This window comes from Mixophyes fleayi, chromosome 5 (assembly GCF_038048845.1).
Source record: "Mixophyes fleayi isolate aMixFle1 chromosome 5, aMixFle1.hap1, whole genome shotgun sequence".
Lineage (NCBI taxonomy): Eukaryota > Metazoa > Chordata > Amphibia > Anura > Limnodynastidae > Mixophyes > Mixophyes fleayi.
Genome location: NC_134406.1, coordinates 172636202 through 172662101, shown reverse-complemented (window position 1 = coordinate 172662101; position 25900 = coordinate 172636202). Strand labels below are relative to the sequence as shown.

The 25900-nt window shown below is 38.5% G+C and overlaps 1 protein-coding gene across 3 annotated transcripts in view; it reads right to left on the bottom strand.

Annotated features, from left to right (window-relative positions):
- Positions 1 to 25540, bottom strand: part of LOC142158779 (enoyl-CoA hydratase EchA19-like) — a 50441-nt gene extending 24901 nt beyond the window's left edge. Inside the window, exons 1-5 of one of the 3 annotated variants that reach the window (XM_075213037.1) lie at positions 25496 to 25540; positions 23152 to 23220; positions 16078 to 16245; positions 6412 to 6509; positions 6142 to 6286 (exon numbers count right to left, since the gene is read on the bottom strand). In XM_075213037.1, coding sequence (XP_075069138.1) covers positions 6142 to 6286; positions 6412 to 6509; positions 16078 to 16245; positions 23152 to 23220; positions 25496 to 25505 — 490 coding nt within the window. In that variant the 5' untranslated portion in view covers positions 25506 to 25540. Of the gene's footprint in view, positions 1 to 6141; positions 6287 to 6411; positions 6510 to 16077; positions 16246 to 23151; positions 23221 to 25139; positions 25448 to 25495 lie in introns of those variants that run through there. The other 2 variants (XM_075213039.1, XM_075213038.1) reach the window with 2 other exon arrangements.
- Positions 25541 to 25900: the final 360 nt, after the last annotated feature.

Sequence of the window (25900 nt, the reverse complement as noted above, 5' to 3'; positions counted from 1 at the left end):
GACATTTCCCAACAAATAACGATACTTATAGGGGAGGAGTTATGTTTTCAACCTTCTTCTACCTCAGAACTGTCAATGATGGAATAGTCTTTCGCAGGCTGTGAATCAGCTTGCAACAGTACTGGACCAGCATCATTCTCCTTTTTTAACATGAGGTGATACATAAACTACCAAGTGGTATGAGGGGCCTTTTTCTGTCTATGTGACCATGTTCTAGGGCAGGTGTCAGGGAACTTCTTTACCTTTTACCCCCAAATATATTTAGATACGCCGACGTTACCCCTTTGATTTGAAAGGAAGGAAATCATATATTATTAATTATTGGGGCTAGATTTACTAAGCTGCGGGTTTGAAAAAGTGGGGATGTTGCCTATGGCAACCAATTAGATTCTAGGTTTCATTTATTTAGTACCTTCTACAAAATGACAGCTAGAGTCTGATTGGTTGCTATAGGCAACATCCCCACTTTTTCAAACCCGCAGATTAGTAAATCTAGCCCTTGGAATTTTAAAATTTTGTTGAATCTATTCAAAATTTCTTTGAAAGCTTCAACTTCAAAACTTCAGGGTTTGGAGAAAAGATGTTGCTTCATTTTTGATACGAGAGCATCAATATTGGGGCATTTTGATGTCAGAGCAATTTGGATACAGTCTTCAGCGTCCAATCGATTTCTCTGCTTTGTTTTTATGTTCGTTAGAGTGGAAAATCCTTGTTCGCAAAGGTAGGTTGTTGCAAAAGGCAGCAACTTTTTGACTGCCTCCTCATGTGCAAATTTGAATGCCTTGCCAGCTGTTGACATACAAAAATATGACAGATCTGCTTTGTTTTCAAATGCAATATGTGCTTTATTATTGCATCGAAGCTCAAGAAGTGCCTCTGCCAACCCTTGAGGCTCTTCTGGTACAACAGCAATTTCACATTTAAAGGGGTATACAATCCAACTGACAGCATTACCCCCAGGAATTTCATTTTTACCCCATTTGGGGTAATTTACCCCTGTTCCCTGGCCACTGTTCTAGGGCATCTAACAGTAGATGGGGCATCCCCAAAAAAGGTACATAGATGTTTCCTCTTTTAATAAGAGGCACCAGGAGCAATGTTTGTAACTGCACAGGTTCCAGGAGAGCATATTGGTCCTAAGGGACAGACCACCATGCTATGTCTTTATGTCTCCTATTGAGCCTATTGGAGGCCACATTCTTTCATACAGTTGTTGATGCTGCAGCAGGAAGCCCAGGAATACACTCACTACAGTTGTTTCTCCCTCACAAATTTGGTCACATTCAGGTAAAACTGTGGAGTGTCCCAGTTGTAAGGGAAGAATCTGTTCCACTTTTCCCAGCTGAGGCTCCTCAGGAGGTAGGAAGAAAAAATGACAATTGGAGTTGTCTGAAGAGCTGCTTCTCTGACAAAGAGGCCTGCAGACACAATTACAAAATAAGAAAGCTCACAGCATGGTGGGGATATCCAATATTTCTTTGTCACCTTCAAGAGGCTCCTTGTAAATAAGTGCCCACATTACTCCATTCATTTTGGGTCCCATTTTTTATGAAACTGCAGACGAAAAGAGGTGGGCATACCTGGGCTGCGCACTACAGAATGGGGAGAATCTCTTTGCGCAGCACCAACGTTTCCCTGAGATGGTAAGGCCTAGGAGGCTCCACAGTCCAATTTTCTCTCTGTTATCAGTCTTTACACCCTGTGCCGCTAAAGCTTATGTAAAGTCTTTGCAAGTCTGAACGAGTGCAGTCACTAAAAGCTGATCTGTCCAGAAGACAGTGAAGGCGACCTAATACAATGAACACTTGACCTTTCGACAGTTGTGTCCCATACGATGATCTCTGAATTCTATCTGATTCACTTAGTGAAGAACTCTACACAACAAACAAGAAGAGGTGAGAGAGGGCAGCTGTGTGTCCCCTCAGATAAAACTGGAACGGGGTCAGTCTTCCAGTTGTGCCTTGACATTAACAGCTTTGTGCTGGTGAACATCAGGCTAACATATGAACAAAGTATTTTCTCCAAGCCAATTCTCTGCAGTGCCTTGCATATGAACTCATGCAAGATACAATCAAAGGCCTTCTCCTGAACAAGGCTGACAGCCCTGGTGATCCTTGATGCAATAGAAAATAACCCTGAGCAGGGCGAGGATATCTGCAATCCTGCTGCCCAGAATGTGACAGGTCTGGTACAGGTGAACTATTTGTCGGATGACAGCCATTAGCTGGTTAACAAGTACCTTGAGGAGGATCTTGTAGTCCATGTTAAGGACAGAGATGCCAATTTTTAAGGTCAAGGAGGCATTCTGCCCTCCACCACCATTTCCCTGTATACCTCCAGCAAGTCAGGGCCAATGAGGTCCCACAGAGCTACAGAGTTTGTCGTAAGTATGCTAGTTTTCAGCTGTATCTTTTGCACCCACTAGAGGGCAAGTGTGAATGCGGACTGATAATTATGATTGACACGGCATAGTCTGATTAAAAGTTACACGTATACATGCCACTAGCTATCACAGGACAACTGTATGCAACTAATAAAACGCATTGTATGTACAGTATGCATTGAAATAATCTGTAATGTAAACAAAAAGATATTTAATTTTTTATATAACTGATTAAACTGTTAGAGTTATTTGATCATAAAATAACAAAAGTTTTATGTGTTCTGTTGAACTTTTATTGTACTTGCGCATGTGCATATACTGCAGTGTATTGTGTCTACGTACGGCTATGATTTAGGCAGAGCGTACTTCCACCCAGAATCATCAAAATGGACCTTGAGATACACATGGATTTAAATACTGATGTAACTACGCACATGTTCCATGCTCTTTATAAGTTGATTGACTAGTGGTAACTGGAGTTAAGGGGACTATGTTCTACCAGTGTTTGTGTGGGTTTCCTCTGGGTGCTCCGGTTTCCTCCCACACTCCAAAAACATACTGGTAGGTTAATTGGCTGCTATTAAATTGACCTTAGTCTCTCTCAGTCTGTGTGTGTGTGTGTTAGGGAATTTAGACTGTAAGCTCCAATGGGGCAGGGACTGATATGCGTTCTCTGTACAGCACTGCAGAATTAGTGGTGCTATATTAATAGCTGATAATGATGACACCCTGCTTTAATCACACATCAATACAGATTAATTCACTTTCTCTTGAAGTGTGTGTGTGTGTGTGTTGGTGGGGGTGGGGATTAACAAAAATGTGAAGCACCAGTGTTTTCCCCAGCATCTATTCCCCGGGTGCTCCACCCGGCTGTTTTTACTTGCTACCGTGCTCTTGGAGACCAACAGAGTCCTATTATAGTAGAATCAACCATTGTTTAACCTATTAGAACAGGCACTATTTGAGCACTACAGCCAGCAGTGTGTGTCTGTTAGACCACTGACCACCAGTCTCACCAGTCCTGGCAGGTGTGGGCAATAACCTCCAACATTTTTCATTATTACTGTAAAGTATTACACTGCCCCCACCCAGCTGGCAAAATTTTCTGGGGACAACACTGAGCACCATTCAGGTCAAGGACACATTCATATCAATATCCCATTAATTTCAAAGACATTTTTACATGTTGCACGAATTAGTGAGTCATTGGAATGTGTGGGTCATTGAAATGAATGGGAAAAATTCAGCACAATGCTCGTGAAATTGCTTTCGTTAACCCCACGTATGCGCTACATGTAGAAATCCCATTGAAATGAATGAGCTATTGAGAAACCAGACAGTCTGGGCTCCCAAAGAGATGAATTGACTTTTTTCAAGTGTACTAACACGCTTTGAATACACTGAAATTGTGTTGCAGCAAATTTTTTTGGACGCTGCTAGCTCTAACGTTTGTAGTAATGTAAAGGGGTATGGATGGAAACATAGAATGGGTTTTATTGTTACATTCATTTGCATGCTTAGCATTTGTGTTAAAATCGCAAGTCAGACAGAGGGCCTAGTAGAGTTAGACTTAAATTATTTTTTTCAGAAAATACGTGTATCTGTACAGCACATGTGCAACAAAGATTTATAGGCATACCTCTGCCGCATCTTAGAGAGGCAGGCAACTGTAGGGCAAGTACTGTAATAAAGGGTATACGTAATTAGGACACCTGTCATGGGCATCTCTCTTGTGAGAGCTAGCCCCTGCTATTAAAACTTATTTATTTAGGATGTAAAAACTTTTTGTCCTTATTTAATCCCTAAAAAGTAGTTTTCATTACTTTCATAAACAAGTGTATATGTCGTTCCCTGTTCTTTGCAGTTATGATCATTTCTACATTTTCCTCATTAGCATAAGAAGTGTAAATGGCAGACAAAATGTCAGTATGTTATAGAATAGATAGTACAAAGAAACACAATTCTAAAGAGAAATTAAGGCAAAATTTCCATTGTTCCACTTTTATGCAATATGAATCCCCATTTGTATAGGGAAATTATAAATTATTAAACAAGTTTAGGACCCCAATCAGACTCAAAATAGCTTATGTAGTTCTTACTAAGTGTAGTTTGGTAGTGACAGCACAGTGTTGTGTTACATTTATAATCATTTTTGTTCTTACTTACGGCTAACATTATTACTTATTTCTTAACTGATGGGTGGCAACAATGCAAAAGCTAACTGAGGGCTGGTACTGGCCCGAAGGAGTATAAGCGCCCAGGTTGTTCGTGATTCTGCATTGTGGGCCACGCAGGGGTCAATGTTTTAGCCTGTGGATAGTTTCCAGGCACTGACCAATCAGAAGAGGTTACAGGGGACGGACTGAGACAAGGGGAGTGGATATAAACTTAAGACATGGTAAGGTTTCCGTCCCTCGTCACTGGAAATTGTCCGACCACCCAGTCCCTTTTATGGTCTGTGGCCATTGATTTGTATGCTTATCATGTTTTTTTTTCAGAAGGGTCTCAGTGTTGGTGAATAGCATTCCAATCAGTGACCTTAGACAAAGCATTTGGGTGGTGATGGAGCACTCTCCCTTAAGAGGGAGGCTCATTGTTAGTAACACGTCCCCTCTGGAGAGTTATGGGGCACAGTCAGTGTGGGCAGGCCCCAGCTGCTGAATCAAACGAGGAAGAGTGGGGCCTCTCGACCTAAGAGCGCCATGGGTGATGGGTCGCCCCATTTTTGGTGTTCGTAAGGGCTGCAAGCTTATTAGCCTATGCACTTCTTCACCACCACTAAAAAGGATTTAATTCAATACATTTCTCCACCAAGCAAGTCTCCTGCGCTGTTATTTATTAGTTAATGTAACCGTTGTCAGGGTAAATAATGCAAGGGCATTATGGATCAACCATTAGGAAGCAGATACTGCACAGTCAATAATAACTACTTGGTTTATGATGATTAGACTGACGTGGTAAACTCTACATTAAGACTTCCTTTGTTGTTTCTCAACTCTGTGCTCATGGTACAGCAGTAATATAAACTAAGTTAAGTTTTGGCTGATGTTATCCTTTAATATTTTTGAACTGTTGTAGTAATAACATTATTTTTTAAACAAATTACATTTTCCAGAAGAATTTACAATTTGAAGTAACAATGTCTGAAGTGTGAAGTGCAATAACACGTTTCAAACTTAAAACCACTAAACCAAATACAGAGCTTGACTTGTATAAAGAAAACTCACAAATATATATGTAAAAGCTGTAAAAGAGCTTATTCAAAATAATGAAATAAAGCTTTATGCTAACAGATAACAATAGCTTACACATATCTACACAGCAATGTAAATTCAAGATCAAATATCTTGCGTTCTATCAACATACGGACATTTTTACATACATAGGGGCATATTCAATTGACGGCGGGATCGCCGAAAATCCTGCGCTCGAAAAATATTACCGTTAATACGGTAATATCTCACTGAATTTCGCTGCGAGCTGAAACCCAGCGAGTAAATTACCGTATTATGGTTTTTACGCGCAGGATTACCGTATTAGCGGTAATATTTCTTTCAGCGTGGGATTTTCGGCGATCCCGCCGTCAATTGAATATGCCCCATAGTTTGGAATGTTATTAGTTGTTCCTTTAAACAACACAACTTAGTGGTCTAGTGATCCTTTATTTAAATAAACATTCAGTAAACACCTTACTTACTAAAATGGAGACCTATTAAGGTTGCAGTTCACAACCTCTGACAGTCAATAAGCAATCTCACCAAAACGCCTGCAGAACACTCCAAAAACGGCACTTTTCTCTACTACACGCAGATCTGCCAGAAGAGACAGCTCAAGACCTCCAGCTACGCAATAACCGCTCACAGCAGCAATTACCGGTTTGGAAAATTGCAATCTACTCGGTCCCTGAGAAATAAATATATTATTGATTAATGCAAATGAGCACACATTTAGGTTGAAGAGTAATGTACAAAAAATATTTTTGCTTTTTCTAGATCATATTATGCGTCTCTTTAAACTGTTCCACATACCATGGGTCCAGGTCCTTTGGTGACATCTGGTTCTATCTTGATTGAGCTTGGATTGTGAGCCACTTCTTTCAAATCAAACCCTGCACAGAAATTTCCCCCTGTAGAATGAAAAATATACTGGTATGAAATAGTGAAATGGCCACATCTGAATAACTTCATTTTTTTCCCCCTAGTGTTGTAAATAGTTACGTTATATCAACGGATTGTCATAAAATATTTGTCAGTAATTGCTAAATAAATTTGGTAAGAGGTCACCACTTGAATTGTGAAAATACAATATTGTCAAAATGGCCTTACAATTAAATGATTTGTTATGTTATATATAATATTTTATGGATATATTTCCTTAAAGTGTTTGTGTTACAAATTACAAAGAATTCATATATTACCATCAATTTTAATGTTAGAATGCAGGAAATTCCCTGGTTTTAAATATTACTGCACTGCCGCTAGGAACTCACTTGCTCAATTTACCAAGACCTGGATTGTTATATGATGCCACCAGTGGTGCAAACCTTCAAATATAGTTGAGAAAATGTTTCCTTTATTTAGAATAAAATTATTTTTTGCACTGGTTTTTTTTTTTTCCCTTCATTCTTTCCCTGGTGAAAAACAGTTCTCAGTGGGCCCTGGATGCCAGGGCATGCTGGCATCTGTGGTTCCTCAAAGATTTATTTAATGATGGGAAACTCCTGTCATTCACCAAAATTCAGAGAAAAATGTAGTAATTATTCGCAAATGTTAATAAAAATTATTCACAAGCTGTATACTAATCAGCATAAGATTTGGCCTAATTTGACCAAATTATGTTGGAGGAAGATTTGAGCAATGTTTCGGGACTGTCCAGTCATAGGTCTCCAATTTAAATCACACGGGTAATGGGGACTGATTTTGTGCTCCATATCCAGACACTGCCGCCTTGTAAAATTTTCCTGAAACTTCACCCTCATATGGGAGACATGTATGCTGGAAATATGCTTATCTCCCCTAAAGCGTCTATAGTGCAACAAAATAATATCAAAGATACAGAAGAGCTTTGAGACTGAAGCCCACCCGTTTCTATATTCCACATCAGCACCACCCCCACAGGTCAAATGGTACAAGTGGCATGGCTATAGTACTGAGAAAGATAACCACTAGCCATCAATATGGAGCTAGCAAGTTGCTGCATCAAATATTCCTCTGTACACTGTGTAAATGGCCAATATATCTATCTATATACTGTAGCACTTTTAGTATGTTAGTGTTATACTTAATGTTAATTGATAATCAAGAATGCCATTATTCCTATGTACCCATATCTCTATGCCGCATTTTAATTTATCTTTCTAATTTTTTTTTTTACCCTAAAAAGTACTTAAAAAAAAAAAATGAAAACATTTTAGAAAAAATAATATGGTATAATGTTGTACTGTATAACAATACTTTTATAACCTCCCCCTTTGTCCTATAGCTCACAGTACTTAATTATTTGAATTTTCTCACATCCCAAAGTTAGCTAAATAATCACAGCTAGCTAAATAATGTAAATTTATTAGCACAAATGTGACTTGTGTACGATAGGTAATGACCTATAAAATATATATATATATAAATAAATATAAAAATGTCTAGTGGCGTGTGTTAGTCTGTCTGTGTGTGGAAAAAATAAAACCAAGCTGCAGCGCCACCTGCTGGGCGGAGTTATACACTGACCTACTAAATTCTTAGTGTGTGTGGAAAAAAAAATTCAGAAAGGGCTGAAATTTGGTATACTAAGATGTTTTTAATTTGTGAATTTAATTTGTTAATTGTTAAAAGTGTTTATAAAGATTTAAAAAAATATATATATATTTCTTGAAGGAGAAGTGACAGTTGGGAGTGGTTGGTGGTTGCCGGGGGTGACAGTGGGGAGTGGTTGGTGGTTGAGGCCTGGGCTATGGCCCAAATGCATGACAAGAACCTTTTTAACACCTTAAGTAGCTTGATTTGACTAGAATGCATGAGTATCATGCACGGGTTAACTTTTTATATATATATATATATATATATATATATATATAATATACACACAATGGCTGCATAAAAACAAAAGGGGGAGAAGTATGATTAAGTGCATTTTCTTTAAGTTTTCAAATATTTTTTTTTAATCCCAATATGCTACAAAAAGAAAGTATAACTTTTCCTGAAAAAAATGTATTCTAACATAATACAAAATAAAACTGGGTCAAACATCTATTTTTGAAGGGGTTAAAAGGAGTTAACGTTAAAATATATTTGACATGCAATACATCTAATTACATAATGTATAACGTTTTTCATGTCACTATATTTCACGTGTAGTGTCAACAGCTTTTTTTAAAATAACAAATTGAGTTTTTATTTAAACCACACTGTGGATATCTTATCCAAAGTACACAACATAAGTAAATATTGCTGAGAAACTATACCTTTGCTAATTAAAAAATGCACAGCATAGATAAGACATAGATTGTAAAATCAATGACTTCTTTTTAAATCACAGTAAAGATGCTTCTCTACAGCTGCAAAGTGTTTTTAAATGAAAACACATTCACATTTGGCACCTCTGCAATCCGAGTTAATTAGGGTATAAACCTAACAACCATATCAATAATTATCTTTTTCACTTCTACATTTCAGTTTACTGTGAACCAATGTTCATAGAAACAATTATTAGGTATTTGAAATTACTTTATGTGACAATGTTTTCAATTTAGCGATTGGATTCAATGCAGCAGATAAAATATACTTTACCAACTTCTGAAAAACATGCAACAATAAAAATAAATAAATAAAAAAATATTGGGGATCTCTAAATGATGCATTAACAAAGTGTTTGTAACACAAAACAGCTGGTGGTGGGAGATGTTTGGCATGGCTTTCAAAATGCTTTGATGTGCTTGTTATTTGCCAGATTACTCAATAAAATTCCTGAAGCGCCATGTGACGAGTATAGTGATCTATTCTTTACATTGGTGTCAAAATGAATCCTATATATTAATGCTTATCCCGGTTTTACAAAATACATAATTGCCACCTTTCCCCTAATTTCCAGCCACAGTTCCAGGTTTTAAACATTTATCACTACAAATGGCCAGGGATCAACACGATGACACAGTGTTCACAGCACTGGGGTCATGATTTAGACTACAACCATGGCCCTATCTGTGTGGAGATTGTATGTCCTCCCTGTGTTTGCGTGGGTTTCCTCCAGGTGCTCTGGTTTCCTCCCACACAGTCTAAAACAAACTAGAAAGTTAATTGGCTTCCAGCAAAAATGGACACTAGTGTTTGTGTGGCAAGGACTTTTGGACTACAAGCTCCAGTAGGGCAGGGACTGATGTGACTGTTTCCATAGAATAACAGCTGAGCCCGCCCAATAGATAGGTCTTCCTCACCACTGCAACAATGTAAATTGTTTTGAGCCCTAGTAGGAAATTTATATATTTTTTAATTTCGACTAACTGCATAGCAACATACATTTTTCTGCATGTTAGAGGCGATCCTTCCCACTCCTTTTATTCTGTAGGCTTTAGAAGTCAACATTTCTAGAGGGATACTTAAAAAAAATAGGATCAAACTCAGTAAACAGGATTGTAGTGCTGCAAGATACAATGAGAGAAGATCGCATATGAAATGCTTAGATTCAAAGGCTCAGCAAATATTGTCCCTGGAAATTATTTTAACATTTTGTAGTATAGTATGCAGAATTAAATGCTCTGCAAAACTTATCTGTCAAATAGTTGTTTAAGTAAATTATTACATTTGATAAGTGTCTTGCACACTGATCTTTAATATTGTGCAGATCTGTTGTTGCTCCATTAAAATATATACAGGTCAGTTATTGCTATAATTTTAGTTTACAACTTTCGCGAAACTCATTTATTTTCCTCCCTAAACTAATAGGCTTAGTAGATGCTAAATAGTAAATCATTATCATTTATTTATATAGCGCCAGCAAATTCCGTAGCGCTTTACAATTGGGAACAAACATTGATACAACAATACTGGGTAATACATACAGACAGAGAGGTAAGAGAACCCTGCTCACGACCTTACAATCTATAGGACAAAGGGTGTTTGAAAACACAAGGGCACGTGCTACATCATATTGCACACTGGACCAGCTAGAATGCAAAGGTAAAGGTATTGAGTGGGCTGTGTGTGTAGCAATGTTGGTCAGAGGGTTGTTTTGTGTTAGCTGTGTAGAGGGTGGTAATAGGGTAATCTAGGGAGATTAAGATGGTGGTTGAGGAATATCATAAGCTTGTCTGAAGAGGTGGGTTTTCAGAGAACGCTTGAAGGTTTGAAGACTAGAGGAAAGTCTTACTGTGCAAGGGAGGGAATTCCACAAAGTGGGGGCAGCCCGAAAAAAGTCCTGTAACCGAGAATGGGAGGATGTGACGAGAATGGAAGAACGACGCAGATCTTGTGCAGAACGGAGATGTCGAGTTGGGAGATATTTTAAGACAAGTGAGGAAATGTATGTCGGTGCAATTTTGTTGATGGCCTTGTATGTTAGTAGAAGAATTTTATATTGGATTTGTTGAAATACAGGCAACCAATGTAGAGACTGACAGAGTGGTTCAGCAGAGGAAGAACGGGTTACAAAGAAAATCAATCTAGCCGCTACGTGCAAAATAGATTGTAGGGCTTCAAGTCTGACTTTGGGAAGACCAGTAAGGAGGAAATTGTAATAGTCAATGCGGAAGATGATGAGTGCATGAATTAAGGTTTTTGTGGTGTCATGTGTCAGATATGTGCGTATTCTGGAAATGTTCTTTAGATGTATGTAACATGAATTAGATATAGAGTTGATGTGGGAATAAACGATAGTTGTGAGTCAAGGATGACACCTAGGCAGCAAGCTATCGGGATGGGATTTATGTTCATGTTATCAACAGAAATAGAAATGTCAGACAGGAAGCTTCTGTTTTTGGATGGGAATATTATTAATTCAGTTTTTGAAAGATTGAGTTTGAGTTGGCGAGAGGACATCCAAGATGAAATGGCAGAAAAACAGTCAGTAATGCAAGACAACACAGATGGTGAAAGATCAGGAGAGGATAGATAGATTTGTGTATTATCCGCATAGAGATGATACTGAAATTCAAAGGAGCTTATTAGTTTTCCAAGAGAAGTGGTGTAAAAAGAGAATAGCAGAGGACCTAAGACTGAGCCTTGTGGTACTCCCAGGGCCGCCATCAGGGTGGTACGGGGGGTACTGTTGTACCGGGCCCGGGCTCACCAGGGGGCCCGGTACAACAGCTTAGCACAGACTTACCTGGGGCCCGCCGCTGGTCTCACGCTATTCTGTCTTCAGCCTGGCTGTCACCGTGACAGCCAGGCACCAGGATCCGATCGCAAGGGTGGAGGATTCATTCCCCCTGCGATCATGTGCTCTGCCTGTGACAGATCACATAATCGCAGGGGGAATGATTCCTCCACCCCTGCGATCGGATCGTGGTGCCTGGCTATCACGGTGACAGCCAGGCAGAAGACAGAAAAGCGTGAGACCAGCGGCGGGCCCCCAGGTAAGTATGTGTTGCTCATGGGGGGGGCCCGATTTTTTCTGAAGGCGGCCCTGGGTACTCCAACTGATAAAGGAAGCAGAGCAGAGGTGGATCCAGAGAAATTAACACTGAAAGAGCGATTAGATAGGTAGGATGAGAACCAGGATAGGACAGTACCGTCAAGACCTAAGGATTGTAGCGTCTGTATGAGGAGAGAGTGGTCAACAGTGTCAAATGCAGCAGAGAGATCCAGGAGAATTAGAAGAGAGCAGTAAATAAATATATATATATATATATATATATATATATATATATATATATATATATATAATTAGCCAGCCAACCCCAGGTGCTATGGCAAATTAATCTTTTAAAGCACCAGATTTATTATACAACTCTAACTTACTGTGTGCTGTGCACCACAACAAGTGTTGATAAAACAATTGAACTTGCAGAGCCTAGTTCTCAAAAATGTGCAACATTTTCCAATGAGATAGACGTGACGCTGAAACACACAGTTGTGTAATTACTCAGCAGGGTTTAATTAAAAGTAAATGAAAGGTAGGAATTAAAGTGGTTAGCTAAGGTTCTCTAAAAATAGCTTTCAAATTAGTACCATGAAGAGAATTGGTTAAAAATGATTTCACCAATGATGTAACTTTGTTTGCACTCACAATAAACCCTTCTAAGTAGGTCTTTCACAAAGTCGGCTCCCAATTATTAAAGATTTCTTTCCAGAGATGAAAAATGGAGGATGTGAAATAAGAAAAACAAGATTCTTCGGAAAGTTTAAACTTAATAGCTTCCCAGCTCAGCTCTCTGACTTCCTGGTCATGTAACAAAAGGTGCAAGTCATATTTTCTTTGCAAATAGTGAAAAAAGGGAGCCTGTATCTCAGTCTGAACCAAAGTGACGGAGAACATGGAAACTTACACTTGGCCCCTTTACCTATACGTCAGAACGACTACTGGGATTAGTGTATTTAGGGTAAAGTTACAGCGCTAACAGCAAATCATTTTTGAGACAACTCAGCTCACATTTTAGTCAATGTTAGCTGAATAATAACGGGCTTCTGTACTTTAAATGTAGCTTATAAAATAACCCAGAATTCTTATGTAGTTTATGCTGTATCTTCTTAGTTGGTTTATATTATATTTTTACTACTTCAATCTGTAAGGTAAAATTAGATTACCACCGGTTATTAATTACATAACTCCATAGAAATATATATATACATATAAACACACATGCATATATATGTACTTACACACGTATGTACACACACACACACACACACACACACACACACACACACACACACACACACACACACACACACACACACACACACACACACACACACACACGTTAACCCGTGCATGATACTCATGCATTCTAGTCAAATCAAGCTACTTAAGGTGTTAAAAAGGTTATTGTCATGCATTTGGGCCATAGCTCAGGCCTCAACCACCAACCACTCCCCACTGTCACCCCCGGCAACCACCAACCACTCCCAACTGCCACTTCTTCTTCAAGAAATATATATATATTTTTTTTTAAATCTTTATAAACACTTTTAACAATTAACAAATTAAATTAACAAATCAAAAACATCTTAGTATACCAAATTTCAGCCCTTTCTGAATTTTTATTTCCCCACACACTAAGAATTTAGTAGGTCAGTGTATAACTCCGCCCAGCAGGTGGCGCTGCAGCTTGGTTTTATTTTTTCCACACACAGACAGACTAACACACGCCACGAGACATTTATATTATATATATATATATATATATATATATATAGACACATAATCCTATGCAAAGGTTATAGGCAGGTGTGGAAAAAATGCAGCAAGGTAAAACTGCTTTAAAAAATAGTGTTAATAGTTTATTTTTACCAATTAACAAAATGCAAATGGAATGAACAGAAGAGAAGCTAAATCAAATCAATATTTGGTATGACCACCCTTTGCCTTCAAAACAGCATCAATTCTTCTAAGTACACTTATACAAAGTCACGGATTTTGTAGGATTATAGTCAGGTGTATGATTAACCAATCATAGCAAACAGGTGATAATGATCTTTCTTTTCATATGCAGACTAAAACACAGTTATTAACTGAAACAGATACAGATGTGTAGGAGACTTCTATTTTTGAAAGCATTCTTAGGGACATATTCAGTTAGCATTCGTGGCCAGGATTACGCACGGCTGCACAGGTTCCAGTATCGCAACATCGTGGATTTCTGTGCTCACTTTACACATGCAGCCACGCATAATTGTGGCCACGACTCCTAATTGAATAGCCCCCGTACTTTGCAGTTTTTTCCACACCTGCCTAAAACTTTTGCACAGTATTGTATATATTCACATACATAAACAGACTCAGTGGTCACTTTATTAGGTACATCATCTAGAATGAGCTGGTAGTCCTGGTGTGGGTGTGGGCAATACCCCTTGTTCAAGGGTATTGCCCACACCTGCCAGGACTGGTCAGAATGGTGATCAGTGGTCTAACACACACTGCTGGCTGTGCTCACATAGTGTCTGATCTAATAGGGGAAACAATGGTTTGTCCTATTATAATAGGACTCTGTTGGGCTCCAAGAGCCGGTGGCAAGAAAAACCAGCTGGGTGAAGCACCCGGGAAATAGGTGCTGGGGAGAACACTGGTGCTGCACATTTTTGCTAAACCCCCTCAACACACACACTTCAAGAGAAAGTAAATTAATCTGTATTGGTGTGTGATTAAAGCAGGGAGTCGTCATCATCAGCTATTTATATAGCGCCACTAATTGTGCAGTGCAGTACAGAGAACTCGCATCAGTTCCTGCCCCACTGGAGCTTAGTCTAAATTTCCTAACATACACATGCACACAGACAGAGAGACTAAGGTCAAATAACCTATTAGCCAATTAACATACTAGTAAGTTTTGGCTACACTTACCACTAATCAATTTATAAAGAGCATGGAACTTGTGCGTAGTTCCAACAGTATTCAAATCCATGCGTATCTCAAGGTACACTTTGATTTGAGTCTGGGTGGAAGTACGCTCTGCCGAAATCTAATCTAACCTAAATCTGCTCTATTGGATTAAGATCTGGTGACTGTGGAGGCCATTAGAGTACAACACATTGTCATGTTCGTGGAACCAGCTTGAGATGACATTCTTTGTGACAGCGAATTATCCTGCTGGAAGTAGCCATTAGTAGAGGGGTAGACTGTGACCTCTCATGGCTGTTCAAAAAATTAAAAACATAAGAAAATTATTTGAAATCATGAAAAAAAAAAGATAAATTATGTTTATCAGTAATGCATAACAAGAAAAAGGTGATTTACTTTTACAAAAAAAATGTAAATAAAAATTTCATAGAAATAATAAACACACTAAACACCAATTACGGTAATATATTTATGTATGTACTAATGTGTTTTGTCATGGTATAGATAATAAGTGAGAAAAAAAAAAAACTATGTAGATACTACAAAATAGAAAGGTTGTGTAATGCAATACAAATGTATGCCAATGCATTTTTATTTTTAATTATTATAGATGACTGCGTTAAACCCTCCCCAAAAAAATTGCAAACACCAATGATTAAGGCGCAGGTGCTGGGTTACCCGTTTTAGAATTGAATTGCACTATTTTTTACGCGGCGGTAGATAAAAACGGTCGGGCCATCGGGTTAAAACCCGCACGGGTATTTTTTTTTAACCCGGCGGGGAGAAAACCCTGCAGTCAATTGAATTCCTCCCAATGTCTCTTCACTCTTAAAGTATACCCACTTATTTTTCTGTATTTCATTAATTAATCTGCTTTCCGGCACTTCCTTGCTACCATTTATTGCAGAGGCAGACTAAGCAGTTAAGGATAACAAATTTAACATGTATAGACAGATTTAGAGTTAGGAAGGGGCATGTCCTAGCTCAACTCTACATTGAAATAAAAAAATAAAGCTGACTAGTATTTGTATGCTAAAGCAGACATTATTTACCCTGCACTGCACGGCAAAAGCAAGTTTGCTCTTTTTATGATTTGCACCTAACTTTAAATGAGGCCAAAATTGTGTAAAAGGCAAAACATTTATTCTTGAACTGACTGCATTTAACCTTCTGACAACAAATACAAATAAATTTAAGAGGATATTCACCTAATCCATGAATAACAGCCGCCGTTAGGGATGGGTCCTTCTCAAATTCATTAAATGCTTGGACAATCTGGGATGCAGTCTCAGGATTTACAGCATTTCTGGCTTCAGGCCTGTTAATACCAATTGTTAGAATAGTGCCATGTCTTTCTTTAATCACATACATAATGCCTGCAAAGAAAAATAAACAGGAAAATGAACAACAAAAATGCAGTAACCTTTTCAAATAAATTGGCTGCTTTAAATCTTGTTTGAGTTCACATGACAGTTAGGGTAGGTAAGGGTACATATTGTTGTTATCTATTCCTTATATGCTTTTTGATTTTATTTTATCATTTGGATTGGCATTTTAGGTTTTGCTGTTTTTATTTCACAATACTTTTTATGAATAACATCAAGTACAATAAGAAACATTACAAATATTCAAGGGAGGTTCAGCAAGAACATTATATAACCAAGTTTAGGGTACATAACACTCCTCAACAATACTTTTGCAATATGAAATCAGCTATATGCTGGTCTTGTACTGTAGTGATGTTATAGTTTTAGCATTTTAAACAGGTAGTGGAAGGGATTATAAGATGTAGAGGTGAAAGAGGTACTGTTCAGGATTGTAGAGGGGGTATGGGGAAATAGGGAAGAGAGTATGGGGAGAATAAGTTCACGCGATGAAAATGCTGGTATCGATTAGAATCTGAGTAGAGGTTGATTATGATAGAAAGTCCATGGGGACCAAGCTTTGTAGAAGGATACGGAGGAGCCACTCAGAATGCTGGTAATATGTTCCACCTGGTAGGTGTACCATACCGCAGTCCATTTAAAGTGTTGGTGGAGTAGGATTCTTCCAGGAAGCTGCTATTTGACAGGTCGCCACACTAATAATATGTCTGGAAAGTTTATGAGCATTAGAGGGGAGGTTTGGGACAGGCAAAGGCAATAGCACGTGTTTAGGTTTGGATGGTAGAGGGATATCGAGAATTGTCGAGGTTAGGGAAAGGACAGCTGCCCAGAATGGACTTAGCTTTGGACAAAGGTTCCAATGTGGCCAGTTTCTCCAACAAGCAGCGCTCGTCTGTGAGTATATAGTATGAAGTCTGGAGGAGACATAGTACCATAATTTATTGGCGTTTTCCTGAATTCGCACATTTATGGAACATCGTGCTGTCCATTTGTATATATCCGACCAGTCTTCTTGGTCTAATGATTCTCCCAGAGGTTTCCCAATGTGTCTGGAAAGCAACCTTAACCTCTGTAGTGAGAGGGAGCATAGCATCATATAGCACAGAGATGAGACCTTTTGATGAAGGTCCAGAGAGACAGAGGTTCTCGAACACAGTGGGCGCTCTAGCAGACAGCTGGGTTTTGACAGTTTGACAGAAATGCCTGATCTGCAGATATTGATGGAAATGTCTCATGGAAAATCCACATTGTTTTTGCCTGTTCAGAGAACTGTGGGAATGTGCTATACATAGGTTGGCAGAGGCCCCATATGAAGGCAAGATTGGACCAGAGGGGTATCAAAATGAAGGGGGCAGGGGAGAGAGAGGCCATTCTGTTACATCGGGACCAGATTGAGAGGGAGAGGGCCACTACTGGGTGAGATCGTGCATTGGTTGAACGTTGTGTGGTAGGAAGCAAGAGAATGGAGTTAATCGGCAATTCCTTCAGTAGGTCCGATTCTATATCAACCCAGATTCTGGTTCCAGGTGGAGAATGCCATTGCACACATTGGGCTAGACTGGCAGCATAGTAGTAATTGTGAAGATTGGGGATGCCAAAGACACCTGTCATGGGAGAGCGTTGGAGAATGCGGGCGGAGATCCTAGGTCATTTGTTTGACCAGACAAAGCACATTAAAGAGGTCTGCAACATTTTCAGGGTTGGAGCAACCCTGATGGGGATATTGTGAAAGAGGTACAGTAGTTAGGGAAGTAAATTCATCTTCACTGATGTGATCCAACCCACCCAGGATATCAAATCTTGGTGGTCTTTGATTTGCTGTGAGAAGGAGCATACTTAAATACTTTAGACAGAGGTCATAACAACGTGACAACATTTCTCATTTTAAAAGTTTTTCTTTTTTACTTCTGTGCATGCTCACAAAGCATTAGTTATATTTGCTGCCATACGTAGACTGAGTTGCATCTTGAGCTGACGCCTGCTTGGGCCCTTTGAAATTGAAGAGACGGAACATGGGAAGGAGAAGGCGTGTTGGAGCAAATGTGATTTATCTAGACAGACTCAGATGCACTTGTCCACAGACAGGAAACTTACAGGTGCTTAATCACTAGTGTAAGTACTGAACTGATAGTGATGACCATGAGCTGCATCTGGCTCAACAGACCCGTGTAAGAGGCGTCCTTTTATTTTTATGGATCCAATTTCCGCCAACTCTACACAAGACCCCTTATTGCACACTGCAAAACTCCTTAGTTTTGCACCAATGTACCTAGATGATCTGCCCAGTACACATAAAGGTGCACTTCTACTCTCCACCCTCAACAGAGACCTACTCCAAGTAGAAGTGCGCACAGATGTGAGGTGGAAAAATATTAAGAGGTGCATTGTGCAAAAATGTAAGTCCAACTTTCTACCCATTTACAGCCACACCCTTACATAAAATGAAACTTTTTTGTTTTTCTCCTAAAATACTGTAGCTTTGACAATGATTTCATTGAACATAGGTAATGCTATTAACCCTATAATGATTCAGCAGAAATAATTGTATTAGAGAAATTCCTCTACTTGTATATGAAATCACAGTACAATACAATCACTAGTTTAAATTATAATATGATATAAGCATTATCACAGAATAGATTATTTTGCAACAAAAATGTTCAAAGTACGGATACTATGCATATCTTATTGTAATGCACAGGTACTTAGCTATCCAACACATGCATCTAAACAGGAGTATAAAAACAAACAAATATAATTATATATATATATATATATATATATATATATATATATATATATATATATATATAAAGAAAATACATGGGATATCAGGACTTTATAAAACATTTGTTTTATCTTCAGTTGAAAATATTGTTCTTAAACAGTGAAATAGTAAAAATATATTGTACATATGGGATGTGTAAAAGAGATCCATGCAGGTCGTTGACCCTTCCAGCAGTGTCTGTGCACTGTTCCTCGGCCGTCATCAGTCGGCTAAGAAAAGTGGCAGGAAGGAAATGTGGTCAAGAACACAAGGTGCAGATATCAGTGGTTCTGGAATATAGCCAGAGTAGTGGGTTGATGGTCCTTAATTTATTCCACCTACTTGCCCCAACAGAGTGATCTTGTGCTTGTGTGCGGCTATTGGACTTCAGGGATAAGGAACGGTTTATTTTGGCTGTACACTTGGTAACCAAGAGAGCATAAATAGAATGATGTGGGTGCCCAGGTATATGCTCTACTGTGCTCCGAAGTCAACAACTATATTTATTAAAACAAAGCTTAGCATATTTGGTCCAGTTGTAATAACATTGGTTTGAAGGGGGAGACCCTAAAGTCTAATCTAAACTTCATATGCCCTGCAATGATAGGTCTTCTTTATTAAGGTCTGTAGTACAAAATTCTAAAGGGGGAGATAATAATTTACACTTTGTGGTACTAATCAGAGCATTTTGTTAATAAATGCTATGAAATGTACACCTGATCTGTTAAGTAAAGCCAAGACTGAAAACTTCTGGGCGAATATCCTATCCCGATCCCAGAAGATCAACTATTTGGGCTCAAGCGATCATGCAAGTGGGCCAGACCTCCAATGCCTGGTGTGTGACTGCTCTGATTATTAGTTCTTGCCTGCAGTGTGTTGTCGGTAGTCAACACCCTGTCTGTAGAAAGAAAGAATGCATCAACAGGAAGGGAAAAGTTTGACTCTGAATGGGTGATGTTATCTTAAACATTAAGCATCTATTAGATAAAAAGGTCAATAAATGTCATTAATAAACTAGGCTGCCTTAATGAGTATTAAGATCCTTTTTAGTTAAAAACAACTGCACTCCACTTTTACACCTGACTCTATATAATGCGTAACATGGTTCCAGCAACTAATATGATATCACACAGTATAAAAACGTATATCCTGATGTAATATAAAACTGTATCAGTGAACGCAAAGCACACAAGGGAGAATCATCATCACCATTTATTTATATAGTGCGACTAATTCCGCAGCGCTGTACAGAGAACTCACTCACATCAGTCCCTGCCCCATTGGGGCTTACAATCTAAATTCCTTAACACACACACACAGACAGACACACAGACTAGGGTCAATTTGTTAGCAGCCAATTAACCTACCAGTATGTTTTTTTGGAGTGTGGGAGGAAACCGGAGCACCCGGAGGAAACCCACGCAAACACGGGGAGAACATACAAACTCCACACAGATGAGGCCATGGTCGGGAATTGAACTCATGACCCCAGTGCTGTAAGGCAGAAGTGCTAACCACTTAGCCACCGTGCTGCCTCATAAATAAGAATAATTATAAATGCGTAATATGGAATTTCCATCACTAACTATGAAACCTCTTATACCTATTTATAACACTTAGCACATTTCTGAGACAACACAATGCTTTGCACTGCTCTGCGCTACATTATTTAGGGAAAGTAAGTGCAATGAAGTCAACCAAACAATTACTGTCAAAAGACCAATGAAATGAATGAAGGGAGAGGAATATTACCTTCACCTCCATTTTTAGTTTGTTCTAAACCATAAAGGAGTATTTGGGAAACATACATTTGCTTCAGAGAATTTCAGTTTACATTTGACATTCTGCATTATTAATTGCACCATTTTTAATAAATGTTTCTAAACATCCACTGGGGGACAGCCAAACTGTGATCATTTTCATACCTAAACACAGTGTAATCTCTCAACTAATTTTTCCTGCATCTGTCATAAGAGCGATTATATAGCTGCACATATACTATGTAGAGCTTTACAGGCATTGTGTTTCCTGCCAGCATTTCAATCTGCAAAATATTGAAGAGATTTTTCCTAATGAAACCAGCTTATGTAACACTAGCCTTAATGTTAAGGAGAAATTCTTAATGCTATTTCAACCAAGGATTCCCTTTAACTGTCTGTTACGATTCAACTTGGCAACTACAATAATTTTATTGCCTGCTGAAGCCTATGGTCAGCCGTTAGAGGTTTAAGTCCTCTCCTATTTGTCTGTGTGTACAAGGAATATGATAGAGATTGCAGAACAGGTAAACAAAAAGGTCGAGTGTTTGAGCCTTAGATAACTAAAATGTGTTTCCATTATTTATCAGTAGAATTTACGTATTATACTAGAAATATGTATGCATATCTCACTCAAAGATTTTTTTTTTAATTTAGTTAAATGAAGTCGCATTTTCTATAACATAACAGACCGCCCTATTCCTGGTCATGAGCTAAGGTGACCTCCTGATGTTCTCAGCTCTAGCACTTACTATAATAAAATCTAAAGAGTTTCCTACATCAAAACATCACTTCTGAATCTGCACGCTATAAACGAAATTAAAGAAAGTAGTTATTTGGACATACATACTATATAAATAGGCTATAATAGAATGCAAGACCTTTTTGTCATCGCACACAGAGTTTATGTGAAAACGAGCCACTTACCAATAGATAACACAAAACTTGCTTCTGAAATCCCTTTCATCCATGTAAGTCCAAGGGGTATATTTACTAAACTGCGGGTTTGAAAAAGTGGAGATGTAGCCTATAGCAACCAATCAGATTCTAGTTATTTATTTAAGTACATTAAACAAAATGACAGCTAGAATCTGATTGGTTGCTATAGGCAACGTGTCCACTTTTTCAAACCCGCAGCTTGATAAAATTTACACATTACACATTCACATTTCTTTAGTTCTCCATAGGCAATTGTTAAAAATAATATAAATATACAACTTGAGTGACAATGATTCACTCATGTTGAGAACAAAATGAGAACACACGAGTGACAATGGCCTAGATCATAGATGCATAATTTGTTTTAGGCATGCCATTTCTCTTACTGTGTGCACTTTTATGTTTTCCACTCCAGTCTTATAGCTTTCTTGGTAACATGCTGTTATTAGAGGCATTACTCAGACAGAGAACGTGTAGAAATGTCTTTCTATATACTCTTCTACACAAATCCCTGGCAGAGGAGCCAACAGCAATGTGCTCCTTAGTCCATCACTAGTGAGACTTACAGCACTCCTGCTGTTAGACCCAGGAACTGCTGCACTGTAAATACATATTTTAGTTGGATACCTAGCAAGCAAAATGTACCCGAGTGTAAAGCGCTTTTCACAGAATTGCATCTGTAGAGTTTAGCCAGAGCCTTCTACTCTGTGCAGTGTTTGAACTTGTGCATAGTTCAGATTATTTGACTATGAACTGTGGACCATACTGTATCTGATAAGGCATGGACTATGGACACCTAAATGTGATTGCAGAAATTGAAGAACTGAAGGATTTAATAGTCATAGTGTGCGTGGTCATCTGCTGACTGCAGTAAAAGTATTGAATGGCCAGTAGTATCCACTCACATTACCAACATATGTGACAAAATTAGAAAAGAACTGAGCAGAAGTACTTTTTTCTCAATGATCATTACCATCATCAAATTTATTTATTTATATAGCACCACTAATTCCGCAGCGCTGTACAAAGAACTCATTCACATCAGTCCCTGCCCCATTGGAGCTTACAATCTAAATCCCATAACATACATACACACAGACCGAGAGAGACTAAGGGTAATTTAAAAGCAGCCAATTAACCTACTAGTATGTTTTTGGAGTATGGAAGGAAACTGGAGCACCTGGAGGAAACCCACGCAAACACGGGGAGAACATACAAACTCCATACAGATAAGGCATGGTCGGGCATCGAACTCATGCCCCAGTGCTGTGAGGCAGAAGTGCTAACCACTAAGCCACCGTGCTCTAGTTTCTCATATATGAATAAATATAAGACATTTGTGGACAAAAATACTGTTAAACAGAATGCTAACCCCCAAAAATCCTTAACTACAGAGTGGAAAGCACATAATAAATACAATTAAATAGTACATACCTCTCTGTTGTGATCTGCAACTGCTGGAGGCCAATATCTTCTTACAGGAAAGTGCAGTAATACCAGCTCCTACAGGAAGAATCCAAGGAGAGTTATACTTAATGATTATAAAGACTATTAAACCTAAATTAGAACTTTATAAAATATATAATAATAATATTCACAAATATATCTGTAAGTCCCAGGAGCTTGCATTAACTAAATATATTTAAGATAAAAGTTGTGACTTTTGGAGGAAGATATAATTCTACAATTTTATGGTCACAGAACCAGCTTCCGGAGAACACAATGGGAGGGATGTCATGGGTGCTGTAAGTTGTCATAAATAACTATATTAACTGAACTGAAGCATCATAATGTTAAATACAGAAATTTTATGTTCTCAACTTCTACCTCAAATGATGGTTTTTGTTATCAAACGAACATCGTTGATTGACCATAAGCTTGGAAACCCTTCTATTAGTATTCTGGGTCCTCCTTCTCCTCTAGATCAGGCCTGTCCAACCTGCGGCCCTCCAGATGTTGTGAAACTACAAGTCCCAGCATGCTCTTCCAGCTATCAACTGGTTGTCTACTGGCAAAGCATGCTGGGACTTGTAGTTTCACAACACCTGGAGGGCCGCAGGTTGGACAGGCCTGCTCTAGATGCTGCTATTACTTTCAATTTTGGAATAACAAAACTAAATTTACATGCCCTGAGCCCAAATGGTGTTTTTATGTCCTGCATGCAGCAGTTTATACAGCAAACACATAGATCTGTGTTGCAGGATGGCAGATTCTATTCATTGTTACAGGTCCTTGGAAGCATATGGCAACTATTGTAATAAAACATTAAAATGTAAAGTTTTGACATGTAATAAAAAACGTAATGCCCACTTGCTATTATGGTTATTTTCAAATACATAAATGAGGCCGGAATTAACAATATTTTATAAAGTAAAAAGTCGGGAGCGATAGCAGGCTGGACCTTAAAGCAGTGGCGGAAGTACTACTATCACCCGCTGCAGCCCTTAGTGGGCCCAGAAATAACCAGGTCACCATCCTAAGGATCCCACTGTGTTCTCAGATGACCATAAGTGCAAGTGCCATACAGTGAGGGCATGCAGATGCAAGCGAGCCATGTCACTTAAGGATAAGTTTTAACTTGAGCAGCAAAGAAAGCAGAATATACTTTGCCACAAGGTGTACATGTGGTACCTGCATAAACCAGCTTCGCATTTCTCAGCTTGTTTATATTGTTGCATCTTTGCTGCGATGTAACTAGAGAGTTAGATATTAAATTTAAGATTACATTCACTGTTTTTTTTTAGTTTGAAAAAGGTGCAGATACTCACTTAAACTGGTCCTATTTCTCAATAGCCCCCCTACTTCAGCAACAAGCTGTAACCTATACTAACTACATTGGGCCTCCAGTTCCAAAAATGTTGAAAAATTAGATAGTTAAAAAATAAATTGCATTTATTTAAAAAAATAAAACCTTCATTCATTAAAAAATGCATTAGTCAAATAATAATTGTCTTCAAATTATATTAATCTGTTGTCTGAAATGTCGATAACAGAACAGGCATTATGGCGGTACTCACACCGCCACAATACTTGTTAAATAGGCTTCCCCATGCAAACATTTGGAAACCCCCCTTTTAAAATCCTGCACTTACCCCTAAGCCTGCCATTATTTACTTGCATGTTTTTTAAACTTCAGGCAGCAATTTTTTATTGGTGTTACTTTGGAACAATTTCTGAGAATCACAAACCCCATTTTTTCACTGCTGTTGTCATTTTAATTGCCAGCCTTACTGTGAACTAACTTTCTTGGTCACTGCAGCTCTATACTCCAGTAACAATTACATATTGTCCTCTGTTGGAAGTGACATTGGGAGAAGAGATTGTCACTCAGTCTAGAAACTACAACTTGCAGCACCCTGCACTTGGCTATAAGTTTATACTTTGTTTAACGTTCACGACGAAGATTATTATATTACCCCTACCTGTTCTGTGTACAGACGTCCGACTGAGGAAGGGACACAACTAACAGTACAGTCCATGAGCAAGCACTCTCTCTCTCTAGTGGCCAGGTAGTGTCATGTGATCAAAAATTTATTTTGGTATTCCAGGAATTGTAGGTTAAAGTATGTAGAATTTATGCGTAAAGCAAAACAAGACTATAAATATGTAAATTTTAAATTCGACCATCACCACTAACAATCTATCCTTAGCTGAAAAGAAAGTCTGCATGGCATATTGTGTGTTGTACTATATTCCGCAGTTTATCCTCAGTTCCATATATTAGTTTAAAAAGAAAAAAAACCCCAGATGGACTCAGATATAATGCTTGTAACCATACTTGCCAACATCTTGGCTGGAGGATCATGGAAGGGAGATGACGTCATTAAACCACGCCCCCGTGTCACAACGCCGTCATTTTCGGCCTATAGCATCGGGAGGGGGAGGGGGGGCGGGTCCAGGATGACAGGCAACTATGGTAATAACTCCTCACGTTGGCAATGTAGCTTCAATGGTAGGTTATTAGCGTGAATTGGTGCCCAAGGGGGAAAGGAAGAGTTTGTGTTTATCATCTGTAATTTGCTTCATCAAATGACACAAGCACGGTGATTGATAAAAGTACACAGTAGTCTGAAACAGTTATTAAGTTATATGACAAAGGAAACTACACACTATTAAAAAAAAGATCAATTACATAGCCACTGTTTGCTGTACTTGTTTGATGTAGGCATATTGTAATATATAC